The 24,647-nt window shown below is 41.8% G+C and overlaps 1 protein-coding gene across 10 annotated transcripts in view; it reads left to right on the forward strand.

The window, feature by feature from the left end:
• Positions 1 to 24,647, forward strand: part of akt3a (v-akt murine thymoma viral oncogene homolog 3a) — a 62,883-nt gene that overhangs the window by 952 nt on the left and 37,284 nt on the right. For all 10 annotated transcript variants that reach the window (XR_004784519.2, XR_004784521.2, XR_004784518.2 and 7 more), the window contains exon 2: positions 5,283 to 5,713. Coding sequence is in view for 2 of the 10 variants with exons in the window: in XM_035605252.2 (XP_035461145.1) it covers positions 5,668 to 5,713 (46 nt within the window). In the remaining 8 variants the exon portion in view is untranslated. The remainder of the gene's footprint in view (positions 1 to 5,282; positions 5,714 to 24,647) is intronic.

The following is a 24,647-nucleotide window of genomic DNA, read 5'->3' on the forward strand; positions in this document are numbered from 1 at the left end:
ATGTCCACCCTGTCATGGACATATTCAAAGCAGAGTTAATACATTGTTATTGCATACTGGTTATAAAATGTTCCTTTTCAGAAAGATATGCCCTTTTCAACAATACATTTTAGTTAATGGGAAAAAGTATTTTGATTATAATAAAATGACTGCTAAATATTTGTTCCATCTAAAACCTGCGATAGTTGCACTTTCTTTTCCAAATAAAATCGAACAGAAAATAAATCTGGTCAAACTTTTAAACAATGCTGTTTGGACTCCATTTGTGTATAAAGAAATCGCGCAGAAAGGTTTTGCTTAACTGAACGGTTTTGAAAATAATTGATGTATTCTCATAAAACATGAAGAAGACAGGGGAGAAGAGAACACAATTGATCTGTTTTTCAGTTTCCTCTTGAAACTCCTTCTAACTACTTTTCCCCAACATGCCGTTGCCTGAAACACAAAATATTTGTTTAGAATTGAAGTTAGTTGAGTTAGTTGTCAATATGTCATTATATGGGGAAATAAATAGTTAATAATTGTCCTGCCTTTTTGCCCTCTTCTCTCTCTCACTGAGCTAATTAACAACCATCTTCTTTCCAGTCTTTTCTCCCTCTCTTTCTCAAGGTACTTTCTTCTTCTCTTTCACTATGTTCGCTCCATTTAGACTCATTCCTATACTCTACTGAAGTTCATCTTTGACTTGACGTTACTCCTTTCATGCTACTTTATATCTGTCCACCATTACATTTCATGGACAAATGTTGTAGTTTTTACAACCTACATTTATCTTACAGTATTAGCTTTTAGTTAATTCACAAACTAAGATTTTTGAATACAAATCATTTGAGAAGCTTATAAAATATGATGCTTTTTAAAATATTTACTAATTCTGAGAGCAAATCAATAATCACCATAGAATGCATTTTTCGTGTTTCTGACTTATGAGGATTTGCTGCTTTTTATATTAATTGTTTTATTTAATTTTAATTTAACAATTTTGAGTTTTGGGCTGTTGTTGATTGAAATGTTCTAAATCGGTGGCAATAGCATAAACGTTGGGTTTGGTTGAGTTCCATGTTTCTGTGTTCAGTAAGAATGGGGCTAGAGTTAAAAAATAAATTCTAAAATGGAAATACAAAATGATAAAACTACCTCTGAAACCCAACACAATCTATTGAGTGGCAAATCTATTGCTGTGTAGAGTTGCTTTACACATCTAGAATTGATTCATTGGGAGCTGGGTCCCTGCCCTCTGTTTCCCTTTTGGTTCACCTGTCTCTCTCTTTTCATATCTGTCTCTATTTCCTGTGATTATGTGTCTCTTTTTCCACTCATCCATTTTTTCCTTGATGGTGCTTTCAGTGGAGCAGCCTCTGACATGTTTTTGTTTACCGGTCTCTCATATGTACAAATCTTGTTGCACATTCACGCAAGAATGAAGCAAATGATTCAGGAAATGATTCAGGAAATGGCATATATTAAAAGTTTGATCTTAGGATTTTATGAATCGATATCCAATGTTTGAAATTAAGATCGATTTGAATCGCGAAAGCATTTTTTTTACCCCAGCCCTACATATAAGGGTGCACCAATCTCATATACCGATTCTCATACCTGGGCTTTGGGCATTGCCGAGTACCGATCTCATACCACTGTTTGATAAGCAGTTTGCCTAACTGTGTTAACGTGACTGGGGTCATTCTGTTATGTGAGGCAAAAGAGCTGTGCGATTTATTTTTTGACAATAGAAACAGATTTATCTTTTCATACTATGCTTGTTTATTTCGTTATGTCACAAATCATTCTATTTTTTGGTTGGACAGGGCTTTGCATTCTTCCTCACATTAAGGAGGCAGGCAGGACATTTGGATGAAGGCAACACAAACAAACATGGTGGAGAGTGAACGTTACACAGAATGGGGTTGCTCAAAACAGGAGAAGAACTCCAACCAGCCAAGACAAAAAATCTTTCCTGCCACAAGCCATTACACTGTACAACACCTCACCTCTGTCTGACAGAGAGACTCTGGACTATGTTTAATGCACATCCCAGCACATTTTCACCTGAATGTCATCTTCTTATACACATTACTGGTAACTGATTAAACTCTTGCACTAATATTATGTACATTCCTCATACGTGCATAGTTTTGCAGTTCTTATGTTTTTACATTTGTAAACTTAGTGATTTCTCGTTCAGATTTGTCATTCTTTCCTTCAAAATCAGGATAAACAATGCAGAAAAGGTGTAAAATCATCCATTTTTTGTTTTGTCTTAATTCAAGTTCTATATATTTGTTTTTTCTTTTTCGTTATATATTTATTAATGGTATTGGCATCGGCTCCTATTAATCCATATCTGTATAAGACAACATCATGCTTGATATCATTGCTCTCTTAACTCTGTAAAACAAAATGTAAAAAAAGTTTTTTTACTGAATTATTCATGAGGAAAACAATAAATAATTGTGTACCGGCAGCTTCAAAACTAACAGGAATTACAAGTGTAAACCTTATAATTTCTCCATTGGCACACTCCTGCACGCGTAATAGACTTGAATTGAAACGATTGACTTAATTACATTGGTAATATTTTCACTGATATCTGATGGTTGGTGATGAGGCATTTCCACTGTCTGGACAGCTGTGCCCTGCCCTGCCCTGTCCTGTCCTGTCCCGTCCTGCCCTGCGTTGCCCTCGACTGCCCTGCTTTGGCCTGCCCTGTCCTGTCCTGTCCCATCCTGCCCTGCTTTGGCCTGCCCTGTCCTGTCCTGTCCCGCTCTATGTGTGATCAGGACCATGTTCCATTAGATTAAGGTTAAAGCTTCATTGAATTACAGAATTACACTGCTTTATCCAGAATTGTGCCTATAAAAAGGATTCCGTACCCTTGGATGTAATCGCTAGGGATGTGTATCATTTTTATAATTGATAGGAATGCTTATAATGTTTTAAGTGTTTATGTATCACTACCAAACAGTACTTTTTGTGTCTACAAATTTGAACATGGTTCTAACACCATTCTGTGTTGTGAAAGAAAATTTAAAATGAAAATGAAGATTTCAGAGAGATTTTGGGTGGTACCAAAAAACAAATAAAGTATTGATACTCAGCCCTTGAATAAAACGCATTTAGGTCCAAGAGGGTTGAAATGGAAAAGGTGCAACCTATTTTTATTCAGTAAGTGAAAATACTGTTCTCAATTTCCCAGATCCTAGATCCTTTTGTGTATTTAAGCCCCACTTTATGAGAAGCAATGTGCTTTTTAAAAAAATGACTTAAACAAGTAGTATATTACCTAAGTAGTGGATTAGTTTCATAGCCAGTCATGGCAACCCAAGTTTACCCAACCTTCGCAGTAAAACTGTTGTAATCTTAGTCTACCTCTTTTTTTGTCTGTAATGGCGACTTCACACTGCACGATTTTAAGCCAGGTTTTGAGCTCGCCGACAAATCCTGGAGCTTCAGCAAATCGGGGGAAAATCAGCGCAAAATCAGGGGCTCGCAAATCTGCACTCGATCGCTACGTGTGAACTACCAACGATGCGTTTTTTTCAGATATCTAGCAGGATAAATATCTGGACAAGTCGGGGGACCAGCGGGGAACCATCACCTGCAGCGTGAGCTGTGATGTGACAGGCAGTCAGTGCGTCAACCTGGAAACCAACAGCACAACAACACTCTTCACCCATACTCTCTGCCTTTTTCCGTGTTTCTGAAAAAAATCATTGCGCGGCCTATATTTGGGGCTTTTTTTCTGTCATGTTGTGCGTTTTCACTGCTACAGATGATGAGCGTAACCTCGAGCTTACTTTATAGCAGGACCAAATCTAACCCTAACCCTAACATAAGAGTATCCTGCAATATATTGAGAGCTTCTTTCTGACGTCCATCGTGAAAGTGACAAACACTTCCTGTTTCGCGTCCGTCTCGCATATTTTCCCGTGTCACTTCTCGCTTGTGTTTTTCGTGACAAAACGTACTGTGGAGACATTTCTCCTGGTGAAGGATCGTGAAGTGTGTGAACCCCCCGTCACAGATGAACAGCACAACGACTGAAAGCCACGTGATTGCAAGACAGCACGGTGCGTAGTATGAACGGAACAGCGATCTCACGACTTTGAGAATCGCGTAGTGTGTCCGAGGCTAAACAGCTGTGATGGCATCAACTTAGTTTTGGTGACTAAAACCTCTGTACCTGTGATTAATAGAGACAAGACCCCTCCATCCACTGTTAATTCTGAGGAATCAAGTCCATCCTTTTGGCAAGCACATGCAACAGACGGACATGTAGAGGAAGTAAAGAACTGTATCAAGTAAAACGGTAACGTAAGCGATCGCTTGTGACCGAGGACATGAATGTGTTGTAACAAGTGTTTTGGATTGGTCACTACTCTGCTGCTTCAACATCGAATGTCACCTCTAGAGTGTGTGCCTGTGTGCGAATGCGTGCGCGCGTCTGTCCCAGTCTTCGTTGTGACGAAGTCCCTGCAAGTGTCGGTGGCAGTGCAGACACTCGCTGATCTGAATACTGATTTCCAGCGAGATGGCAGCGACTGCTGGCCCTAGCCACCATAGTGCTGCTCTCCATTCAAGCTGAGCAGCGTAGTGTGGTTGCGTGTTGTGTAATACAGTGTAGTAGGGTGCGTTTGAGGTGAACACGGCAGCTATGCAGAGAGCGAGAGAGCGAGAGAGAGAGAGAGAGAGAGGGGAGGGGGGAAGCGGGAGTGCGACGACAGAGGTGCAGAGATTTGGGCAGAGAGAAAGAGTGTGAGAGCATCCCTAACTGCCGTTGTTTCTATTTATAGCCGAGCCCTACTCCACAGTCCTGAGATGCTCTCCCATCTCCCACATACAGACATCAGCCTACACACACACACACACACACACACACACACATGTTGACATAATCATTTGACATGCAGAAATACAGCAAGCACAGAAAGGCAGACTGTCTTTTCGGTATAGCACAACCTGATCAGAAGAATGAAACAAATTATGAATGAATGAGAGGTAGAGCTCAGGAATGTTTGGCAATCGAGGTCAATTTGGACTTCATCAAGAGCTCTGCGATAATCCATCCTGTCTATCTGTGAGAGTGTTAGCAACAGACAGAGGAGCAGGGTGGGGGGAGAGTGGAGGGAGCATTTGTCCTCACAATAACTAGTTGTTTGTCCTGTCAGATTTTATAAAAGGGCTTTGGAGGGAAAGAGAGGGAGCCGCAGAGGAGGAGAAAAAATTAATCCATGCCTCCCTTTTTCTTTCTTTATTTTTTTTCTCCTTTCACTTCCTTTCAGGCTGAGTCACTACTGGTGAGGAGGAAGGTCTGGAGAGAGAACGAGAGAGGAGGAGGTGGAGGAGGAGGGGGAGAAGAAGAAGAAGAAGAAGAAGGGAGGGAGGCAGGGAGATAAGCCACAACAGGAAGCCAAACAACACACACACACACACACGTACACAAACACAGTGTGTGTGTCTGTGTGTGTCAGAGAGAGAGACTGCGCGAACAAGAGGGTGAACGGGAAAGAAAGGGAGGGAGAGTGACGCGGAGGCTGGGAGAGCCTGCCTCCCCCCCTCCTCTCCTCCTCTCCCTCTCTTTCTCTCCTCTCCTCCTCTCCTCCCCTCCTCCCTCTCTCTCTCTGTGGAGCAGGCGTGTAGCGGCATCAGACTCTGCGTGAAGGAACCATGAGCGATGTCACCATCGTTAGAGAGGGATGGCTCCAGAAACGGGGTAAGTACATCCAGTACCTCTCTTTTTCTACTGTTCCCTCCTCTCTGCCTCTGTTTTCTCTCCTCTTCTTCTCTGCCTCTTGTCTAGACTGAGGGCCTGACTGTGGCTTTACACATGTGCTGGTGGGAGGATGTGAGTGTTTGCAAATGAGTGTGTGTGTGCATGTGTGCATGTGTGTGTGTGATCACATGGACGTCTGATTATCTAGTGTGCGTGTGTTTGCCCCCATAGGGATGTTCCTCTTTATTATAAGCTTGTCTGGCAGTTTGTTTGCTAAGCCTCTGTGTGCTTCAGTCAGGTTGTGGTTGAAATGGGTTTGTGCATGTATTGTGTGTGCACAGTTGATGACATGTACTGGGCCTGTAGCTAACACGGCTGGTGCATAGTGTTCTGTCAGGCCAGTGTGTGTACTAGTCTGTGAAATGGAGTTAGTTCTGTCTCTCCGAGGTAGTTGTGTCTTAAGGTCGTAGAAAATCCTGAATGGTGTCACATAGAGTCATATGACATACGGTTGGTCGGGGTGGAGTCAAAGGGGAAACTGACAACATATCCTGTTTACCACCAAATGAATAAGAAATCGGGAAAAGCATTGTCATAGTTGAAGAGCAAGTAGCGAAGATAGTGCCTCCCCTGTCAGACGTTCACAGCTTCTGCTCAGTGGGTGGTTGCTGCAACAGGTGACAAGTCATTTGTAGCAGGGTCAAACTGAAAGTGATATACAGTACAGTGGCTTTGTGATGACTGTAATGCCAACTGTGTGGAATCTTTTTTCCAAACAAACTGCGATTTTTACAGGGTCATGTGTCTGCTGGTGCCGATTCCTTCAGGCACAAGAACGTCTCCGTGAATGTGTGTGTTTTAGAGAAAGAGCCTCAGGGGTGGGACGGGCGGGATTTCCAAATGCTTAGGCCATTTGTGTAACACAAACTGTTGAGCAGGAAGTGATGTGGATACACAACAGACTGCGGAACATTGGGTAATGTAGGCTATCGTTACGGCACAGCAGGAGAACATGTACATAACAGGGTGCTCCTTTCTACATGGAGTGGATGCTCTTTCACTGTGTCTCTCTCTCTCACACGCACACACACTGAAATTGAGGGGAGTATTTTTGACAATATGTGCCAGCATGCCTCAGACAGTCGTCTGTGCATATTGAGAGGAACACATCGCCCCCAGTCACGACGCAGCATTACCGGTGTTCATCAGTATGTGTGTGAGAGAGATGGAGGTGTCGGTGTTGGATTTGGGGGTGTGCGATGTTTGTGGCAGGAATATGAATGTCTGTCTGCTCAATCTTTATCTGTATTTGTGTGTGTGGGGAGGAGCTGGGTCGGGGGGGCTTACTCACTGTCCAGGTAGTGACTGCAGTCTTAAACATCAGACAGGTTTTCACTGAAATTCAACAGTTAGAGACACTGAGGGAAGTAGTGAAACCTCTCTCACACACACACAGTGCGCTGGTTTGGCCCTGTTTACGTCATTTTGTTTTGAACTGTGCGAGATGAAGGCAGTGACACAAAAAGAGAAACTGAGAGGCTGGATGAATGGAAGACTGAAAAGACAGACTGGTGAAAATGGATTGGAAGTGAGCACAGATATCACACATTTAAGGGATGTCACTTTATACAAAAGTCAAATTCAGTCGGAGTTCGAAAGACATGAACTGTGTTCGAGTGACCCCCCCATGTGTTCATGCATGATTCAGAGGAGCTGTATGCACAACTTGCATTTGCACAGTTCACAGAGATTTTATACTGCTTGTCATGTTTTACACTTATTTTGGTCAGCAAAATGAGTCTAGTAATACAGATGGATGGATTGATTCATTGATTGATGTCGAGTTTCCCATCGAAAGCACAAAGTATTGGTGATGACTTTTTGTTCTTGCACCCTCACGGGTGTTCTCATCTCTCTGCATGTTTTATGAATGGATTGTATGTTTCTGTGAGTGTGAAGTTTTGTTTTCACAAGCCACAAGCCATTAGGAGCTGTTCAATTCATTCAGTCAAACAGGACAGACGTGTACAGCCCATCGCCACACACATGCTCGCACACACACAGTAGACTGATCACCTTACATATGTCAGTGGATGCTGATCACTGATGGTAGTGTACAGTATGCGCACCAGCATTCAGTATATGTCTGACGGTCAATAGGAAACATTGACAATAATATTTCTTACTTTGTTCCTTCCTTCCCTCCATTCCTCAGTCCAACTTAAGTATAAAGTGAAAAATAAAATAAAAACTTGATTCCAGCATACACCAGGATAAGTATAAAGTTTTTCACACAGATTTAAATAATCAATTAAAAAAACAAAACCCTTACAGATTATAATACAGCTGTCGGCTCTGCACGCATACAGAACCGACAGCTTACGGACCGTGAGGAAATATTTTTTACAAAAACGTTTTTTGCTTTAGAATTGCTTACTGCCCCTTTAACTAAAGCAGTATAATGCGTGAGTGTGAAAAGCAAACATCTCTATCTATTTTATATGAGTTAAAAGTTTGCACATCATCGTCTTGGAACACGGAGAAAAACCTCAGGAGCATCAGATCTGCAAAACATAGCACCTCAGGTGAATGAGCCTTTCACTGCTCACTCTCAGTGATTTCCTTCCTCCTTTCATCCAATCAGAGTGGAGGGTGTTTTCGACTGCATTGTTTCTTACTCTTTGAAAATAATGGACGGGGGGTAAATAGCAGAACCTGTCAAATAATAGTCTAATATAAATGTAGAAGACTTGCAAGGAAAGCACAATAACTGATATTAGAAAACCTGGTTGACAGATGTGAGCAACAGGTACAGCTTTGAATGTCGTTTTTTGGGGTTGAAAAGCTGCATTGCTGCAAAAGTTAGAAGTCTGTTTTATTTGCGCCTTAAAAATCGGAATCGGAAGTGAACTTCATTTCCACCTTGGACAGGGGTTTACCGTCAGCCCATGTGAGGCCACAGAGGTCACTCTGCCAGTGTAGTCGAGGATACTGTTTCCTCCTCTAGCATCAGCCCACACAGCAGTCAGCAAAACAGATGGCCAGGAGGAAGGAGAGGAGGAGAAACACCGATGGAGAGAGACAGGGAGAACACCATCATCTTTACTTTGACACCCTGTGTCCCTCAGAAGTGTTTCCAAGCAAAGTTCCTTAGCTTGTTTCTGACTCGTCTTTTAAATGATCTAAGATAAAGGATCCTTCGTGTTCCAGGAGGGTTTAAGCAATCACCCGAAAGATGAAGCAAAGAGGATGTTGTACATGCTCTTCCTTTTACACGTTTCACTACAAATAACCTTCCATATTGCATCAAACACATTCATTCATAATATTAGAATATGCATCTCGTAACCTGGAGTGTTTCTCTTTTTTCTACTTCTAACAGGTCAATACTGTTGTAGGCTGCAGCAGAAATTATTATCACATATTTCTTTGATAGCATTTTGGGTGAACGCTCATGAGGCTCAAGAGGCTATGGGTACATTCACACTGACATGATTTTGTATGATGCAGTGTTAAATTAGATTGACCGAAATGTTCACTCTGCGTGTCTTGCTGGGTCCTTTTCTGCACTGTTTACATTGTTTGAAAGAGGCATCCTTAAAACTATATCTAGAATAATGATCACAGATCACGGTGGACACAGTTAGGATGCGACTTCATTAGACTTTACTGTAAATCTATTTATGTCCCAACCTGCCACTAAATCCATCTTGCCATCATCGCATGATGGCTATCGACCTGAACTCTGAAGCAGCACACACCTGTCCTCTTATAAACTTTTACCTCTGTACTCTCCATCTCCACAACTTAATCCCTTTGGGAATTGTTGGTGCCATACTGTGTATGTTCAACTGCTGATGGGGTTCATTGGGTGCAGTGCAGTGAGGCGGCCATCTTGGCTCAGTGAGTTCAGTGAGTTCAGTGTTTCTGGAGGCTGGCTGGCTGGCTGGATCAGGTGGCAGTGCCAGATCTCTGATATCAATCACCAGACTCTGCTGCTGCTGCCGCCGCTGTCTGTGGTGTCGCCCTTCTACTCTCCTCTCCTCCTCCTCTGTTGCTGTCTCTGCTGTAGAGCCTGTCAGCACAACTTACTCATTTTATTGCCATTCATGCTCTTCTTCCATCTTCCTGCACTCCTCCCTATATCCCTTCTGTTTCTCAAACTGTTACCAATATATGGGGCATCAGCAGACAGTGCAGGCTTTGTTATGAATGGCATCCTCTTGCACATCCGGAGGAAGTGCGTGCTCCAGTGTAGCTTTACAAACTGTCTCCATTGTCCCAAGAATGACTCACTCTACACTGCACAGAATGGCAGTCGGCCAGACAGTCAGACAGACCAACAGCACAGTGCACACAGACAGACCAGCCTGCAGAGCCTACAGACAAACTACACAGGAAAGACAGGCAGAGGCCGATTGTCTGTGACAGATACAGCATAGGACAGAGGCAGACAACTTGTCAATACGGAGGAGACCTGCAGCTACCACTTTACAGACCAGAAATTAAAGACAGATTGCTAGAACATATACAAACAGGCAGCAGAGTCTGTGTCAGGTGTCGCCTTAGTTTTCAATCAGAAAATAATAGTTTTACCCTGATTTTGAATTAAATTAATTTTAAATAAAAATAATTTGATATAGAAATACACCTGTTTTATTCGATTGCAATCCCACATTTAGTCTGCAACTGAGGGGAATGTCCTCTTGCGGAGATATGCACGGTTACTGGCAGCAAACGTGTAGCCTTGGACCCAGATTAATTCTTATAATGAATATGTCTTTCATAAGGAACACCATCTGGGTGTCCCACCTGATTCTGACGGTCTGTAAACTCCCTCACCTGCGAAGTGATCCTCTCAGATTCCTTACGCCGACACTTATTGGGTTATTGTGTGCATGGGCGGGGCTTATACAGGTAAACACAGAGTTAAACACAAACGATCTAGGGTAAATTACCATGGCAACCTAGCCTGGGACCCAGAGGAATTCTGGGAGCTCATTTAATTTGATCCCCTCCATTGGGAAACAATTTCCTCCGGCAGAAAAACTTGCCGGTCCAATCACAACGAGAGAGAGGCGACTTTTGTAGACAACCAAGGCTGCCGCTGATGAACGAGCATTTGGCTAAAAGTACCAAATATTTTCACATTTCTCCCACAAAAACGACAACACTGGTTCACAGACATTGTGGAATCATCATCACAGACGTCTCCGCTCTGCTCTAGTCGGTTGACATTTTTGCGTCGCTCAGCAGACGTCACATAACTCGTTGCTCTCACTGTGGTTGTAGGTCTATCCAATTACGTCTGGAGGTGTTTTGGTCTGCGTCCGCTGGTAACACCTCTTGGATGAACGGAGAGGTCCCAGACTAATACACATTTGAGTATTAGTCTGACTTCGCCAGGCTATGAACATGCAATCAAGGATAAAAGAAATAAAACTCTTAAGATAACATAGAAAAAGACCTTTACTATATCTTCTGTCTCTGTTTCAGCTGCTTAGAACAACTTTTGTAGACCATTCAGAAAATCGTTAGTGAAAAGATTTGACTACTTAATTTGTGCTGGCATCATTTTGACTCAACATTTCCTTGCATGTGTTTCAGCAGTTTCAAATTGCCAATAGAGCAGCTGCTTGCTGTTTTGTAGCTTTTAACTTACCTCAAACCTTAACGTACCTGCAGATAAGTTGAGAATCATCATGTTAAAATGTGCAGTTCTGAGGTGAACAGCTTAAATCTGTAGGATTCTGCAATGTCAGTCAGTCAATACGACCTGTAGTAAGTGCTAGGCAGCATCCTTGTAAGGGCCATGCAAACAGAGAGATGGACTCGGGGATGGGTGAGTGAATGAACTGCTGTAGAGTGAGGCAGTCTTGGATAAATGAATGAATGGATCAATGAATGAAGTGCTGATCACTGCAGAGGTGAAAATCTGGCTGGAGGAGGAAAGAAGGGGTAAAGGGAGGAGTGTTTGACTAATGGGATTAGTTTGGAGCCCAGAATCATTTGGTTAGAGTCTGGAGGGATGAATTTACAGGCATTCACTCATATAAACATTATTATAACTATTGCCAGCATTGTGTTATATGTTGTATCACTCACTGTACAAAGCTGTAAAACATTTAACATTTCAGTTTCAAATATTTAGTAATATTTTATTTTTCCTGGTCTAGCCCCATATACATATATTTTCGCACATATTAACCCATACTCATTTCCATTTCTTAATTAAGACGGCATAGTCAGATGTTACAACGAGGTTATTTAAGGACAGAGCCTCACTGAATTCATCTGATATCTTGGTTTCTATGGCTTTATGCAAGCACAAAATTATATTTACAAGAGAAATGATATACGTGCAATATTAACCCCTTACTCATATACACTGACACAAACTGGCTGTGTGCACTGTCAGAACGCAGCACACACTCTCACATTGTCTCTTTCTCTCCCTCAACCATACATTCTGTGGGCGCTCAAGTTTGCATGCACACATGCTCAACCTACCCAATCGGAGAAGGTCCAATCACAACGTTTCCACCAATGGGTGTAGGGGACCGCATCCCAGCCACTGAACATGACTATGGAATATGTAATCGCTTTATAATAACAAATCAACATGGCAAAGCAGCACACGGTCTCTGGTTATCAATTATCAATTAACAGACTGGCTAGGGTGGCTATGCTAGCAATAGAGGTAATAGCCAAGGCTAGCAGTAATATTAATTTGGGTACATCGGCAATGACATTGCGAGTCAGAAAAACAACATGGAACTACTTTATTGTGTTTCCTGGCGCCAGGGAAACAGATAGTTTCGGTGGAACAAGAGTTGTACACCACTTTGGATTGGCTTATGCCGCGGCATCATGGCCGTGGGAAGTAGAGGTGCTGTAGCACCCCCTGTCAGAAGGCCAACATAAACATTACAAAAATAAACATTACATTTTTTAAATCATTTTCCTATTAATAAATACCTATAAATGAAGACTTAAGTAATTTTTGAAAAATAATTAGTAATACTGAATATTATCTATATCATGGTTGACAGACGTTACGCACTGTACGTTAGCTACTTGTACCATAGAGCTCAACAGTAAGGTAAGGAAGGGAAAATCGCATTCATATTCTGAATCAAGCATTTGATTATTAGCCACAATGTTGTAACCATGCAAGGTAGAAGTTGTGAAACGATGGTATACTATATGCACCCGTAGAAGCCACAAGTCTGTATGATATCAACCTCGTTGTAAGAAAAACGTGCTTTATTCACAATGTCATTGAGAAGTACTACAATACCCACAATCCAAAAGTGTAACAGCGACGTCTCTGATTGGAGGAGCTCGCTTGTAACCATGGAAATGTTTAGCGCACTCGAAAATTTCATTTCGGCCAGTGAGTTACTGCTACTGTACAAATGAAATCTACAACCATTATACACTATATACACACACAACAAAAGCTCCAATATATTTTAACACTATTATCAACAATATAAACACTATAATAATAATGAAGTTTAAATTCAACAAGAAGCATGCTAAACTATTGGTTGGAAGTTGTTGGAAAGGCATTCAAAATGGTTTATGGGATGAGTTCCTTCACTCACCAAATAATTATGTATCATTACGATACATTGTGATTGGACGTTTTCATCGTCTGTTACGGTAAGTTTTTCTGTTTGATATTTTTATATAGCCCTGTGTGCTGTCTCCGTGGTTTTGCTTGTGTGTGATGGTGAAACTGCTTCCTCAGTCTAGATAGGCTAGTGTCCAGCTGGGCCTAATAGGCTTTTCCTTCAGACACTAATTTATTGTTTTGCCTTTTTTGTTTTCGGAGTCAATCCTGGGCGGAGACGGCGTTCTCCAAAGGGGGCTGGCGTTTCAGGGTTTCGGCCGCTGATGTGCTGCCTGCAAGTTGCCTCGAGCCTGGCACGGCTTCAGAAGATAAACAGGGATTGGTGTTGGTTAGGCAGGTTCTGAGGAAGTTTTGCTTCCGTGAGGCGAGGCTGGAGGCCTATTTTTTGGGCTTAATATCGAACATTAAACTTAGCGTGTTCAGCGTGATTGTGCTTGTGTTATGAGTATGATGGCGGCTTTTGAGTTAAGTACGTTTTTGTGTGGTTCTGTGTGAGCCTGTGTGTGGTTCTGTGTGAGCCTGTGTGGTTCTGTGTGAGCCTGTGGGTGGTTCTGTGTGAGCCTGTGTGTGGTTCTGTGTGAGCCTTTGTGGTTCTGTGTGTCCAATATGTCCAATATGTGTTAGTCTGGGGCCTCTCGGTTTATTTTCAATTTCCAAGAGGCGTTACCAACGGACGTTTGTTTAGTGACGCAAAAATGTCAAGGAGGAGAGGAGGAAAGAGGAGATGACTATTATGATGATCCCAAAATGTTTGTGAACAAGTGTTGCTGTTTTGTGGGAGACATTTGAAAATATCTGGTACTTTTAGTGAAATGCTCGTTCATCAGTCTTGGTATAAACCCCGCCCATTATCAGATAATCGGTTGTGATTGGACAGGCAAGTTTTCTGCCGGGGAAATTACTTCCCGATGAAGGGGATCCACATAGTAATCTGGGAGAGCAATTTAAAATGAGCTCCCAGAATTCCTCTGGGTCCCAGGTTAGTTTGCCATGGTAATTTACCCTGGATCTTAAAACTGCTCTGAGCCGTTTTTGTTTGCGGTTAACTTGGTGTTTAGCTGTATAAGCGACGCCAATGCGCACAAGAGCCCAATCGGTGTCGGAGGGAAGGAGAGAGGATCACTCCGCAGGGGAGGGATTTTAGAGACCGTCAGAATTAGAGCTGCAACAGTTAATCGATTAATCAATTTTTCATGGAAAATAGTCAAAATTCTCAGATTTCAGCTTCTTAAATGTGAGTATGTTCTTGTTTCTTTGCACCTCTGTGACAGTGAACTGAATATCATTAGTGTTTGGACAAAACATCATCCTGGGATTGGCCTGCTCCGTGCTGTTTTGCAACCGGAAACTTTTATGTTTTCCATCAGTGATACTGATCATGTGATCAATTATACTGTATAATGTGCAGTTCGCAGGCTTGATGCAACCCAGTAAATGTTCTCATGGGCAGTAAATGTTCTCATGGGCAATCACGCTTTTTATTGGATTGCAGGATTTGCAGGATTTGCAAAAAAAGGTCCAGCCAACACAACATATATTTTTCCAAAATGATTCCCCAATAATGATTCATACTGTTGACTATTATGCTACTATTAACATGAGGGGGCTTATGTAAGTCTGAAATTATTTCACAGCATCAATGTTCAGGTATTTCATCATATCCTATTTAAACTGACATGGTAACTTTGTTATATTATATGTATTTTAATATTTCAGACAGAGACACTTAAGTTAATGGATTATGTTATGTTAAAATGGAAACTCAATAGTTTTCTCTGAACTGTACATAGGGCATGTGAACTACTGTACATAGAGTTAGTTTAAAATAGGTAATCCAAACAGTTGACATTACGCTCTAAATAAAGGGTCAACACTGAGCTGCCACCACAAGGCTTTTATAAATGTAGATTACATATCACATCTGTACTCAGTACTAATGATGACAAAATACTAGAGATTTGCTTAAACATGTTTGTCCACATCGCATTTTTAACAGTTTAACAGTTAACACAGGCTGAGACAGAAGTACTCAAAACATTCAACACCTGCAGCAAAAGCAAATATTTCCCCCAAACACCACAACTTGCTGTTGAATTAATATATTCTCTCAACCAATCATTACACAGTGATCAACAAAATACGGCATCAATATGAACCAGTTCAGCCTCACTTTCATTTGTGCCATTTGTTACAGTTTGAGCCAAAAAAGTCAAGCAGCTTATCAAAGCATTAAATATTTTCATTCTGCCACAATCATTTTCTCTTTTAAAGATGCCCTGTTGAAATACAGTTTAAAAAAGAAAGAAAAAGAAAAGTAAAAATAGACATTTTCTAATAAGGTTTCATTGATTTGATTCCCGTCTGCAGGTCTTTATGTGACATGTAACACCTACAGTAGCATCTAGACTAGAAATTTAGACAGTCATTCAGCTTTTGTGCTGCATTACTGTAGTGTGGACTTTATGTACTTCTTACTTTCTTTTAGCTTTTTTGATCCAAGTTTGCAAAGAGCAACACAGTTGGCACCTTTTATACTGTAGGCGGATAAAGACTGATGCTGAATGAAGATTTGTGCAAAGCAGCTTCACACAGGTGTATTAGAGATTCTTACTTTTAATATTATTGCGTATAGTCGAGTATATGCCAATACAGAGTCCTGATCTGATACTTAGATTTTCCCAGATAATACAGTTGCACAGTGAACACTTAGAGTACAATAAAGTTTTGATAAAATCCAATGTATATGCTTGACAATTATATCACTCTGCCATGCATTAAGCAGAGCAGATTCGCTCGCTCGCGGGTATAGTTTTTCGCTCGCGGATACAATTCTGTGTGCGTGCAAAGAAATGTTCCCTCTCAATTTTTTTACACTCACGGTGTTGATCTTCTCTCTCGTATTATATGCGCGTGAGTTGTGAAACTAAAAAAACACCATCAGTTGTTTCGGGTCCAGCGTGAAACTCCAAAGCTGCAGTTTCTGCAGCCAGACCCTCTTGCAGCTGACTTGAAACAAAGGATCAGACCCAGGTCTGTGCTCAATGAAGCGGATCCTGATCAGTTAAAAGTGCCTTGATCGGCCCCGATACTGATCGTTGCAATCGGATCGGGACATCCCCAGTAAATACTTAACACAGCAGCATCATACTCGTACAGTCTAAGGGCTTTATGGAGAATATCTTTATTCTCCTCAAGAACCGGAGAATAAATCATTTTCAGTGAGCAATGGGCTGGTTTCAGACGTCTACATGTGTAGACTTTATTAATTGTTTTCACATATTGTAGCCCACGTGTCCTTAAATCTCAATCATACAAGCTATCAATTAATATTCTAGAGTAAATATGACAAAAAACACCTTTGTCATTAATTAGCCCTGTTGGTCATGTGTTGCCAACAAGCCTCACTGACTTTGTTAATGCCACAGTGTCACATCTCTTCGTTTAAAGTTTTTTGAAACACTTTGTATCTCCTCAGAATCAATTTGCGCTCTTCCTCTGAGAAATATGCTGCATGGACTTGCCATGCACTCTTGCAAGCCCACTGAATTAACACTGAATTAACAAACCGACTGCTAGCGACCTTCGTAGTACCGTTAAAATCAAAGTCAGGCAGCCAGGGTTTGTCAAACCCGAGGTTCTTGGTTAATCCGGAGTTAAATCGCAGTAGGTTAACTCGCTTCGTAGTACACGGCCTCTGGACTGCGGGTCACCCAAACCCATCCCTTGGTCGTTTTGTGGAAACGTTGTGATTGGCCACCAAACAGCCAATCAGGATTGACCTTCTCCGATTGGTTGATTTTGTGACACAAATATAATACTGTGTGCAGGCAAACTTGAGCGTGCACAGTGTAGAGGTTGAGCAGAGAGAAAGAGACAATGGAAAATTAATTGTATTCATATAGCATTTTTCTAGTCATATTGACCATGACAATTTTTCTTTATGAGTAACTGCGTGAGATGGGTAATTATTGCATGTTTATTTGGATAATGGTTAACATTCAAATACATAAATGAGCACAGAATAGATTTTTTTTTTCACTCGAATGAAAAAGTTTTTGCTTGCAATAATAATATTTTCCTATGCTCTTCCTGTGTTTCATGGTGATCCCAGTGGACTGTCCTTACTTTCAATTTGAGTTAAAGCTGAAAACATAATCTGCTTAGATACATAGATGAGACCAAAGGGGTAGTGTGAAGTCTAACATCTTGAGGTGTAGTGGGCTGGTGTGTGTTGGCTTAAGGCTGATTAGAGGAGGCAGGTTACTGTGGGGGTTGGTTTGGCTGATTTAGCCCAACAGATTAGTGCCTAGTGGTGAACGGCTTTGTAACTGTTAGATGGCAGGATACGGATGTAAAGAGTATAAGCATTTGGTCATATATGTCATATGTCTTCTTCATCTTATCTTTATCTTATCTTTGGCCAGTTAAGTCTTCATAATATCGATTCATATCTTTTGCTCTAGAAATAATACAAAAAAATGTTTTCCCTAAAGCTGTAAAGAGTGTTATACATGGCACCATATTTTAATGATAAGTGTTGTTTAGAGGGTTTGCTTCGTTCCAAATTGCTGTTTCTACATGATGGGGTTGTATAGTCCTCTTGTATCACGATTTTGGGACTATGGACATTGGTTTGGCGATATCAGTCTTTGTTTTAGGGTTCCAGTTGCTTTGAGATTCAGAGTTAATCCATTCTAGATACAAACCTTTGTTACAGAAGCTTATCTTTAGACCATAGCCATGTACCAATTAAGAGGCTGCAGCCTTCGGATGACTCACTCTGTGAAGCACTGCGAAGGCTGAACTGAATTGAGACTATTTGCCCCGCCTTACTGCTGCATCATCAGTTACTTTGAGCCGCTGCACTTACTGCAACTCAGTTGACTGCAGAGCTAGCTCATAAGCTTTGTCACCGGTGTGCAATGAATCCTGGGATGGGTTCACCCATTGGATCCTTCGTTGCTCTGGATATGGAAGGATCCATTTTCTCTCCTCTGTTTGAAGGAGCCTTTGTAATGGGACGGCCCTGTCTTTAAATGTAGCCTGTGAAGGCAGCAGCTGCTTGAGGGACTATTTTATTTTCAGAATTGATTAGCCAGTACTTAACCAAAATCAATGGACACAACGCTCATTGCCACAAGTGTAACAAATGTCTTGCATGTAAAGGCGGTAACACGAGCGATCTGTCGAAACATTTAGTGAAAGTGAAAGTGAAAGTACACTCTACTATTGCTGGTCCAAGTCAAATACCGTGTCTATTATATTTTTTAATGACATTCTATTGTTATTTGTCTTTGTCATAAGACGTTCACCTGTTTTTTTTGTTTTTTTTGCTCAAATGTTGTTTTTTTTGGATAGGATAGATGGTGCGAATTATCGTGATCGATATGCTTCAGATCGGGGATTGTGATTCCCCCAACGGGAGCCCCCGCCCCCCCCCCTGAAAAGTCGAATCAAAAAAAAATTATATTTTATTTATTTATTTATTTATACATACATACATACATACATACATATATATTTGTATCTATAAATATATATATATTTTTGTTGTTGTGTATTTTACATATAATGCCAAGCAGAAGTCATTAACGTCTAGAGCTGCAACAGTTAATTGATTAATAGATTAGTAATCGATTTCTAAATTATTCGCCAACTATTTTGATAATCAATTAATCGGTTCAATTTTATGAAAAAAAGGTCAAAATTCTCTGATTTCAGCTTCTTAAATGTGACAGTGAACTAAATATTCTTGGTGTGCGGACAAAACAAAACATCATCTTGGGGTTTTGGGAAACATGAGCAACATTTTCGACGTTCTACTTCTGCTGGTCAAAGTCAATCCGAAAGCCCTTCACAGAGGGTAAACAAGAGCGCGTCAGCGCCAGGCAGCTGCAAACCGAAGCAGTGAAGGTTCAGAAACGATTATACAATTTTCAAAATTTAGGTCCCAAATCATCCGCATGAAAAATAACCTTTATTCCTGTGTACAGTAATTTACACAATGTTTTAAGAAATCACCAATGTACTATGGGAACTGTCAAGAAAAGGTATAATAGGTGTATTATTGCGGTGCCAAAAGGTGCAATGAAAAATTTTGGGTGCACCTAAATTATGTGCTGGTGCACCTGAATGAAAAAGTTAGGTGCACCAGTGCAACAATGTAAAAAGTCAGTCCAGAGCCCCCCCAAAATATGGTAATTTTGGCAACTATGGGCTGCCTTTGGTGGGTTTTGTATGAGATTGCTCCTGTAATGCTTGACTTAATAGTTAAGCTGTATGCTGATGTCATGGTGGCCAGGTTAAAGGGACAGTCAGTCTATTTATAAACTCCCACCTGTAATCTGTTTCTGACGGGATTAACTAAGCCACTAGCTCAAGTCTGCTGTGCCACACAGACACACCAAAACCGTGAATAAATACATGTATTTACAAAATGCACACCTTGTACAGGACAGTGTGTACAGTACAGACGAGGCACACAAGTGTGTAAAATGTGATCAACACTGGGCTATTCTAGGAAAGGAAGGACAAATACGTGGCTGTGTTCAACCAACCAGACGCTGCGACTCCATGTAACTATGTCACATGCTTCTGTTTGTGCTTGCAAGTGGATCTTTTTTATGTATTTATGTTTCACAGAGTATCAGTTAGTTAGCCTGATAAAATCGGAGAGGAAGAAGAGACCAAACAATGACGGAATTTTTCATCCCCCCTCAGCCTTCTCTATCTCTAGTTGGCAATCTCAAGTCATTAATTAGCTGTCCATGGTCAAATTCTCCATTCCCAATCTGACACCAGTATAAAGCAGCGGATGGCAGTGGTAATCATGTCAGCAAGGTTGGCTCAATGTTCTGAGGGGGCTAAATGTCCCCCATATGCTCCACTGGCTTGGGTCTTCTCCTCACCAAGCTCTCATTTAACTAGTGCTTTATATACCAAGGTAAAAAAGGAACATGCACACACTAATGCACACACTCAGCCGTAAGAACCCAATCAAAATTACTGACAGAGGATTGGGAACAAAGCGACAGGAGGACTAGAAGGTGGTGTTTGTTTGTGTGTGCATAAGGCGTGTGTGTCTGTGTTGATGCTGTGCAATTGTTGACATGCCATCTGTCATCAAGAATAGAGTTTTAGCTTTGCGTGTGTGTGTGTGAGTGCAGAGAAAAGATGAGACGAAAAAGAATGAAAGAAACAGTGAGTGAGGTGCAGATGTCTCAGAGCATAGTGGCTGCAACACGAGTTTCAATGGTGGACTGCTGTATGAGAGGAGGTGGATGGGGGAGAACAGGAAAGAACAGAGGATGAACATCTGCCACACTCGGATATTGCTCCGTGGTTTGAGTGTTTCCACACAATATCTTGAATTTGAATTGACCTGGGACATGGCCTGCTCAATTAGTATCTTGCAGGGCCAGACAGGAATGTTCAGAGTGCACCAATATTATTAGGGCTTTCACATATATTCTTAAATAAATTCTAACAATAATGCAGGAGCTGAGTTTTTTTTTTCCTCCTAGAGGATTAAACTCATTTTCTGTCTTGCAATGTGGGATGTTCATAATAAGCATGGTCAAATAATGTGGTGTTAGGCGTCACACTGCTCAGAATGTTTTTTAAAAGATGTAGTTAAAGAGGATAAAGAAAACTTTCATGCCCCTAGCAGTCCCAGGTAATATTTTTGTTTGGTCACTGTCATAAACACATGCAGTAGCAAGACGCCGGATGCAGGTATTTTTTGTCAGAGCCGGTTCTTGAGGAAGTTGTAAGCATCACTTTGGAGAGAACGGAGGAGGAGAAAGAAGCATGAGCACTGAAGTTCCTACTTTGTTTCATCATGAATTGGAACTTAAGAAGAGAAACGGATGTACCAAAGAAAGCAAACAAGGATAATCAGGAGGGTACACACCCACAAGTCTAAAGAGGTTGGCTTGCAGCCAGTTCATCTTAATCTATCTGTGACAACATTTGTTTGGAACGAAGATGTGGAGGATCAACTGATCAACATGATCCATGTACGACATTACAGAGACATGATTTCCGGTTTCATTTTCTGAATGACGTATGCAAACTACTGCCCCCTGCTGGTATGGAGAGTCATTTCCTCATGCAGGCGCAGAACGTATGAATTAGTTGGCCATCTTGGTGGTGTATTCTGGGTACCATTTTGTTTGCCTGACGATACCAGACACAGTAGGCGTTTTTTGTCGATCTGAGTTGTTTGACAGGTTGTCACCCATCTCCTGGATCACTGACTACCTCACAGGCAGGCCACAGTTTGCCCTACTGGGCCGTGTTCTGTCTGACAGGGTGTAGAGTGGTACAGGAGCTCCGCAGGGGACTGTGCTGTCTCCTTTCCTGTTCACCGTATACACCACAGACTCTCAGTACAACTCTGAGTTGTGTCACTTGCAGACGTTTTCTGACGACTCTGCAGTGGTTGGGTGTATAAGGGATGGACGGGAGGAGGAGTGCAGAGCGCTCGTGGACAGTTTTGTGGAGTGGGCGGAAGGAAATCACCTGCTGCTGCATTTGGAGAAGACCGGAGAGATGGTGATCGACTTCGGGAGGAAGAAGATGGCTTCGCAGCCCCTATTCATTCTGGGGGGAAGGTTGAGACGGTGGAGGGCTACAAGTACTTGGGAGTCAACCTGGACAACAGAAAGAAAACCTGCTGCTGGAAAACCAGCAGCATGGCTGTATAGAAGAAGGGGATGAGCAGTAACTACCTTCTGAGGAAGGTTAGATCCTTCAACGTGTGCAGCAGGATGTTGGAAATGTCTGTTGTGGCCAGTGCTCTGTTGTTCACTGTGGACTGCTGGAGGAGCAGCATCGGAGCCAGCGACACAAACAGACTTAATTGACTGAATACGGAAGCCCCCTCTGTAAAAGGCTGCAAGCTGGAGACATTTGAAGCTGTGGTGGAGAGAAGTACACAGAACAAACTGTTATCTATAATGGATAAACTCTGACTATCTCGTCCACCTCACACTGGACAGACAGAGGAGCAGCTTCTGCGAAAGGCTCAACAGCTTCACTGTCACAAGGACAGTTATAGGATTTTTTTCCTGCCACAAGACATTATAGTGCACAGCACTTCTCCTCTGTCTGACAGAGACTCTCTTTAAATTCCTTATTCTTGAATAATTTTGCGGTTCTTATATTTTTACATTTGTATTTGTTATATTTTTTTTCTATTTTGTGAGGTGTGTTGTGTGCCTGACACACCTGCTGCTGTAACACCTGAATTTCCCTGTTTGGGATCAATAAAGTATATTCATCCATCCATCCATGGATGGTGTCACATTTCTTTCGCCATCGCACTGCACTCAGTTTTAATATCAATATCAATATTTCTGCGTCAAAGGAAGCTGAACATCGTTTAAAAAATGCAAACATCTTTCACCTTGTTGCTTTGGTCTCATAACAAGGAATTTATTACCAGTGGTCAAAGTAATTTCACATTAATGTCACTGGTGTTGAACATCAGAATGGAATAATGAACATACTCTGACTATTTTGGTGTGTTATTTTTCTGAGGAATGCAATAAGCAGATTTAAAGACAATAACAAATCCTCAAGGTTAAATAGAAATATAATCTGACTTTTTAAAATTTAATTTGTGTCTTGCTGTTATCTATGCTGATTGCATCTTGGATAACACATATGGTCTTCTTTGTTCCTTGTGAATTGTCTCAGAGCCTCAGGTGTCTGAGGCTGGCCAGCTGAGGTGGACATGCTGTCAAAAACAGCCCCTCCAACAGACTGAAGTTACAGCATGACAAACACCAGCTCTCAGGGAAGTAGAGTGTTTATCTGAGACGAAGGGACATATAGCTGTCTCCTCAGAGGGTGACAGATAAGCAATCACTTTTTTTCGTTGGTCCAAACTCTATAGCAGTTCATGAAGTTACTTTGTCTATTTACAAGCAAACAGCCTCTTGTCACATGGGCTTACAGGGAGACTATTTATTGAACAGTGTTTTTGTAAACTGTCTTCATTACACATTAGACATTTTAGCATCAGATGAGCCAAAACAGATTATTCCAGTTACTGTAACTCAGGCATGTTAGTTAAGTCCGATGACAGTTTGTGAGGGAATAGGATGAGGATGTGTTATGCCCGTGCTTCATTTTGAGTTTAACTGCGTCCTTTGCCTCGTTATACCCATAAAACTGGGATTGAACCATGTGTCGTACCTCTGTTATCATCCCCCTAAAACCTTATAGTTGGAATCATTTAAAAGTAACCTGGATAGCTCTTACTTGTAGGGCTTAAGGATTCATCGTTTTCAAATTGATATCGCAATTTGAAACAGCGCGATTTGCAAATCGCAAAAGAAGACTGCGATTTAGAATATGTTATAATGCAGCACATCTGACCCAGGGTGACAGTCATGCCCACCAATCAGAAATGCCGTGCTGCGCACGTACTCGTAATTCTCACCGATCAGAAGTTGCCCAGGGCGACTGCATATACGCCCACCAACAACACACGGGTGACGCCAATGAATAACGGCCTAACAGCCAGAACCAGCGTTTGACAATTTAGTCCAGAAGAAAAGCTGCACTCGGTGATACGGGAGTGTCTCGGGTTCGAGCCAAAAGATGTGCAACAAAAGAAGGTATTGTGCAAAGCATTCAGTCGCCACATCCCGAGGCAACATCACCAACCTGCATCAGCGCTTGACACAGCGCCACAGGCAGCTACATGACGAGTGTACGGCCAACAAGTCAGTGAAAGTAGAGACGCCCTGTCTAGAAAACACAGAACCACACGAGGGTCGTCTGCGACTGTTACTCTGTATGAAAATGTCTCACGAGGCACTGTGGGGTAACAAACACCACGACTATTCCCTCGTGAAAGAAACAGACCGCTACTCTTCTTCAACACATCTCGCTCTCTTTCAGTGTGTGCGTGTGTGTGTGTTTGTGTGTGTCCGCGTGCGTTATTGTAATTGCAAATCAAATCGCAATATCTGTCAGAAAAATCGCAATTGGATTTTTTGCCCAAATCGTTCAGTCCTACTCACCTGTCCATACAAACAGAGAGTTTGAGTCAACCACTCCAAATACGGCCAGTGGGAATGCACCCTGGTGGACAGATGGGCACACACTCTGGCAGGTGGAGAGACAGACAGACGGACAGGTAGACAAAACCGGCAGGACAGTGGGGAGAGCAGAGAGCAGCAGTTAGTGAGGTGAAGAGCACTTGTTGTCGGCCCTTCAGTTAAACACATGAATGGATCCTTTCGAATGAGGCCCGGCTGGGCTGGTGTGTCTGTGTGTGTG

This window comes from Scophthalmus maximus, chromosome 10 (genome assembly GCF_022379125.1).
Source record: "Scophthalmus maximus strain ysfricsl-2021 chromosome 10, ASM2237912v1, whole genome shotgun sequence".
In the NCBI taxonomy this organism is placed as follows: domain Eukaryota; kingdom Metazoa; phylum Chordata; class Actinopteri; order Pleuronectiformes; family Scophthalmidae; genus Scophthalmus; species Scophthalmus maximus.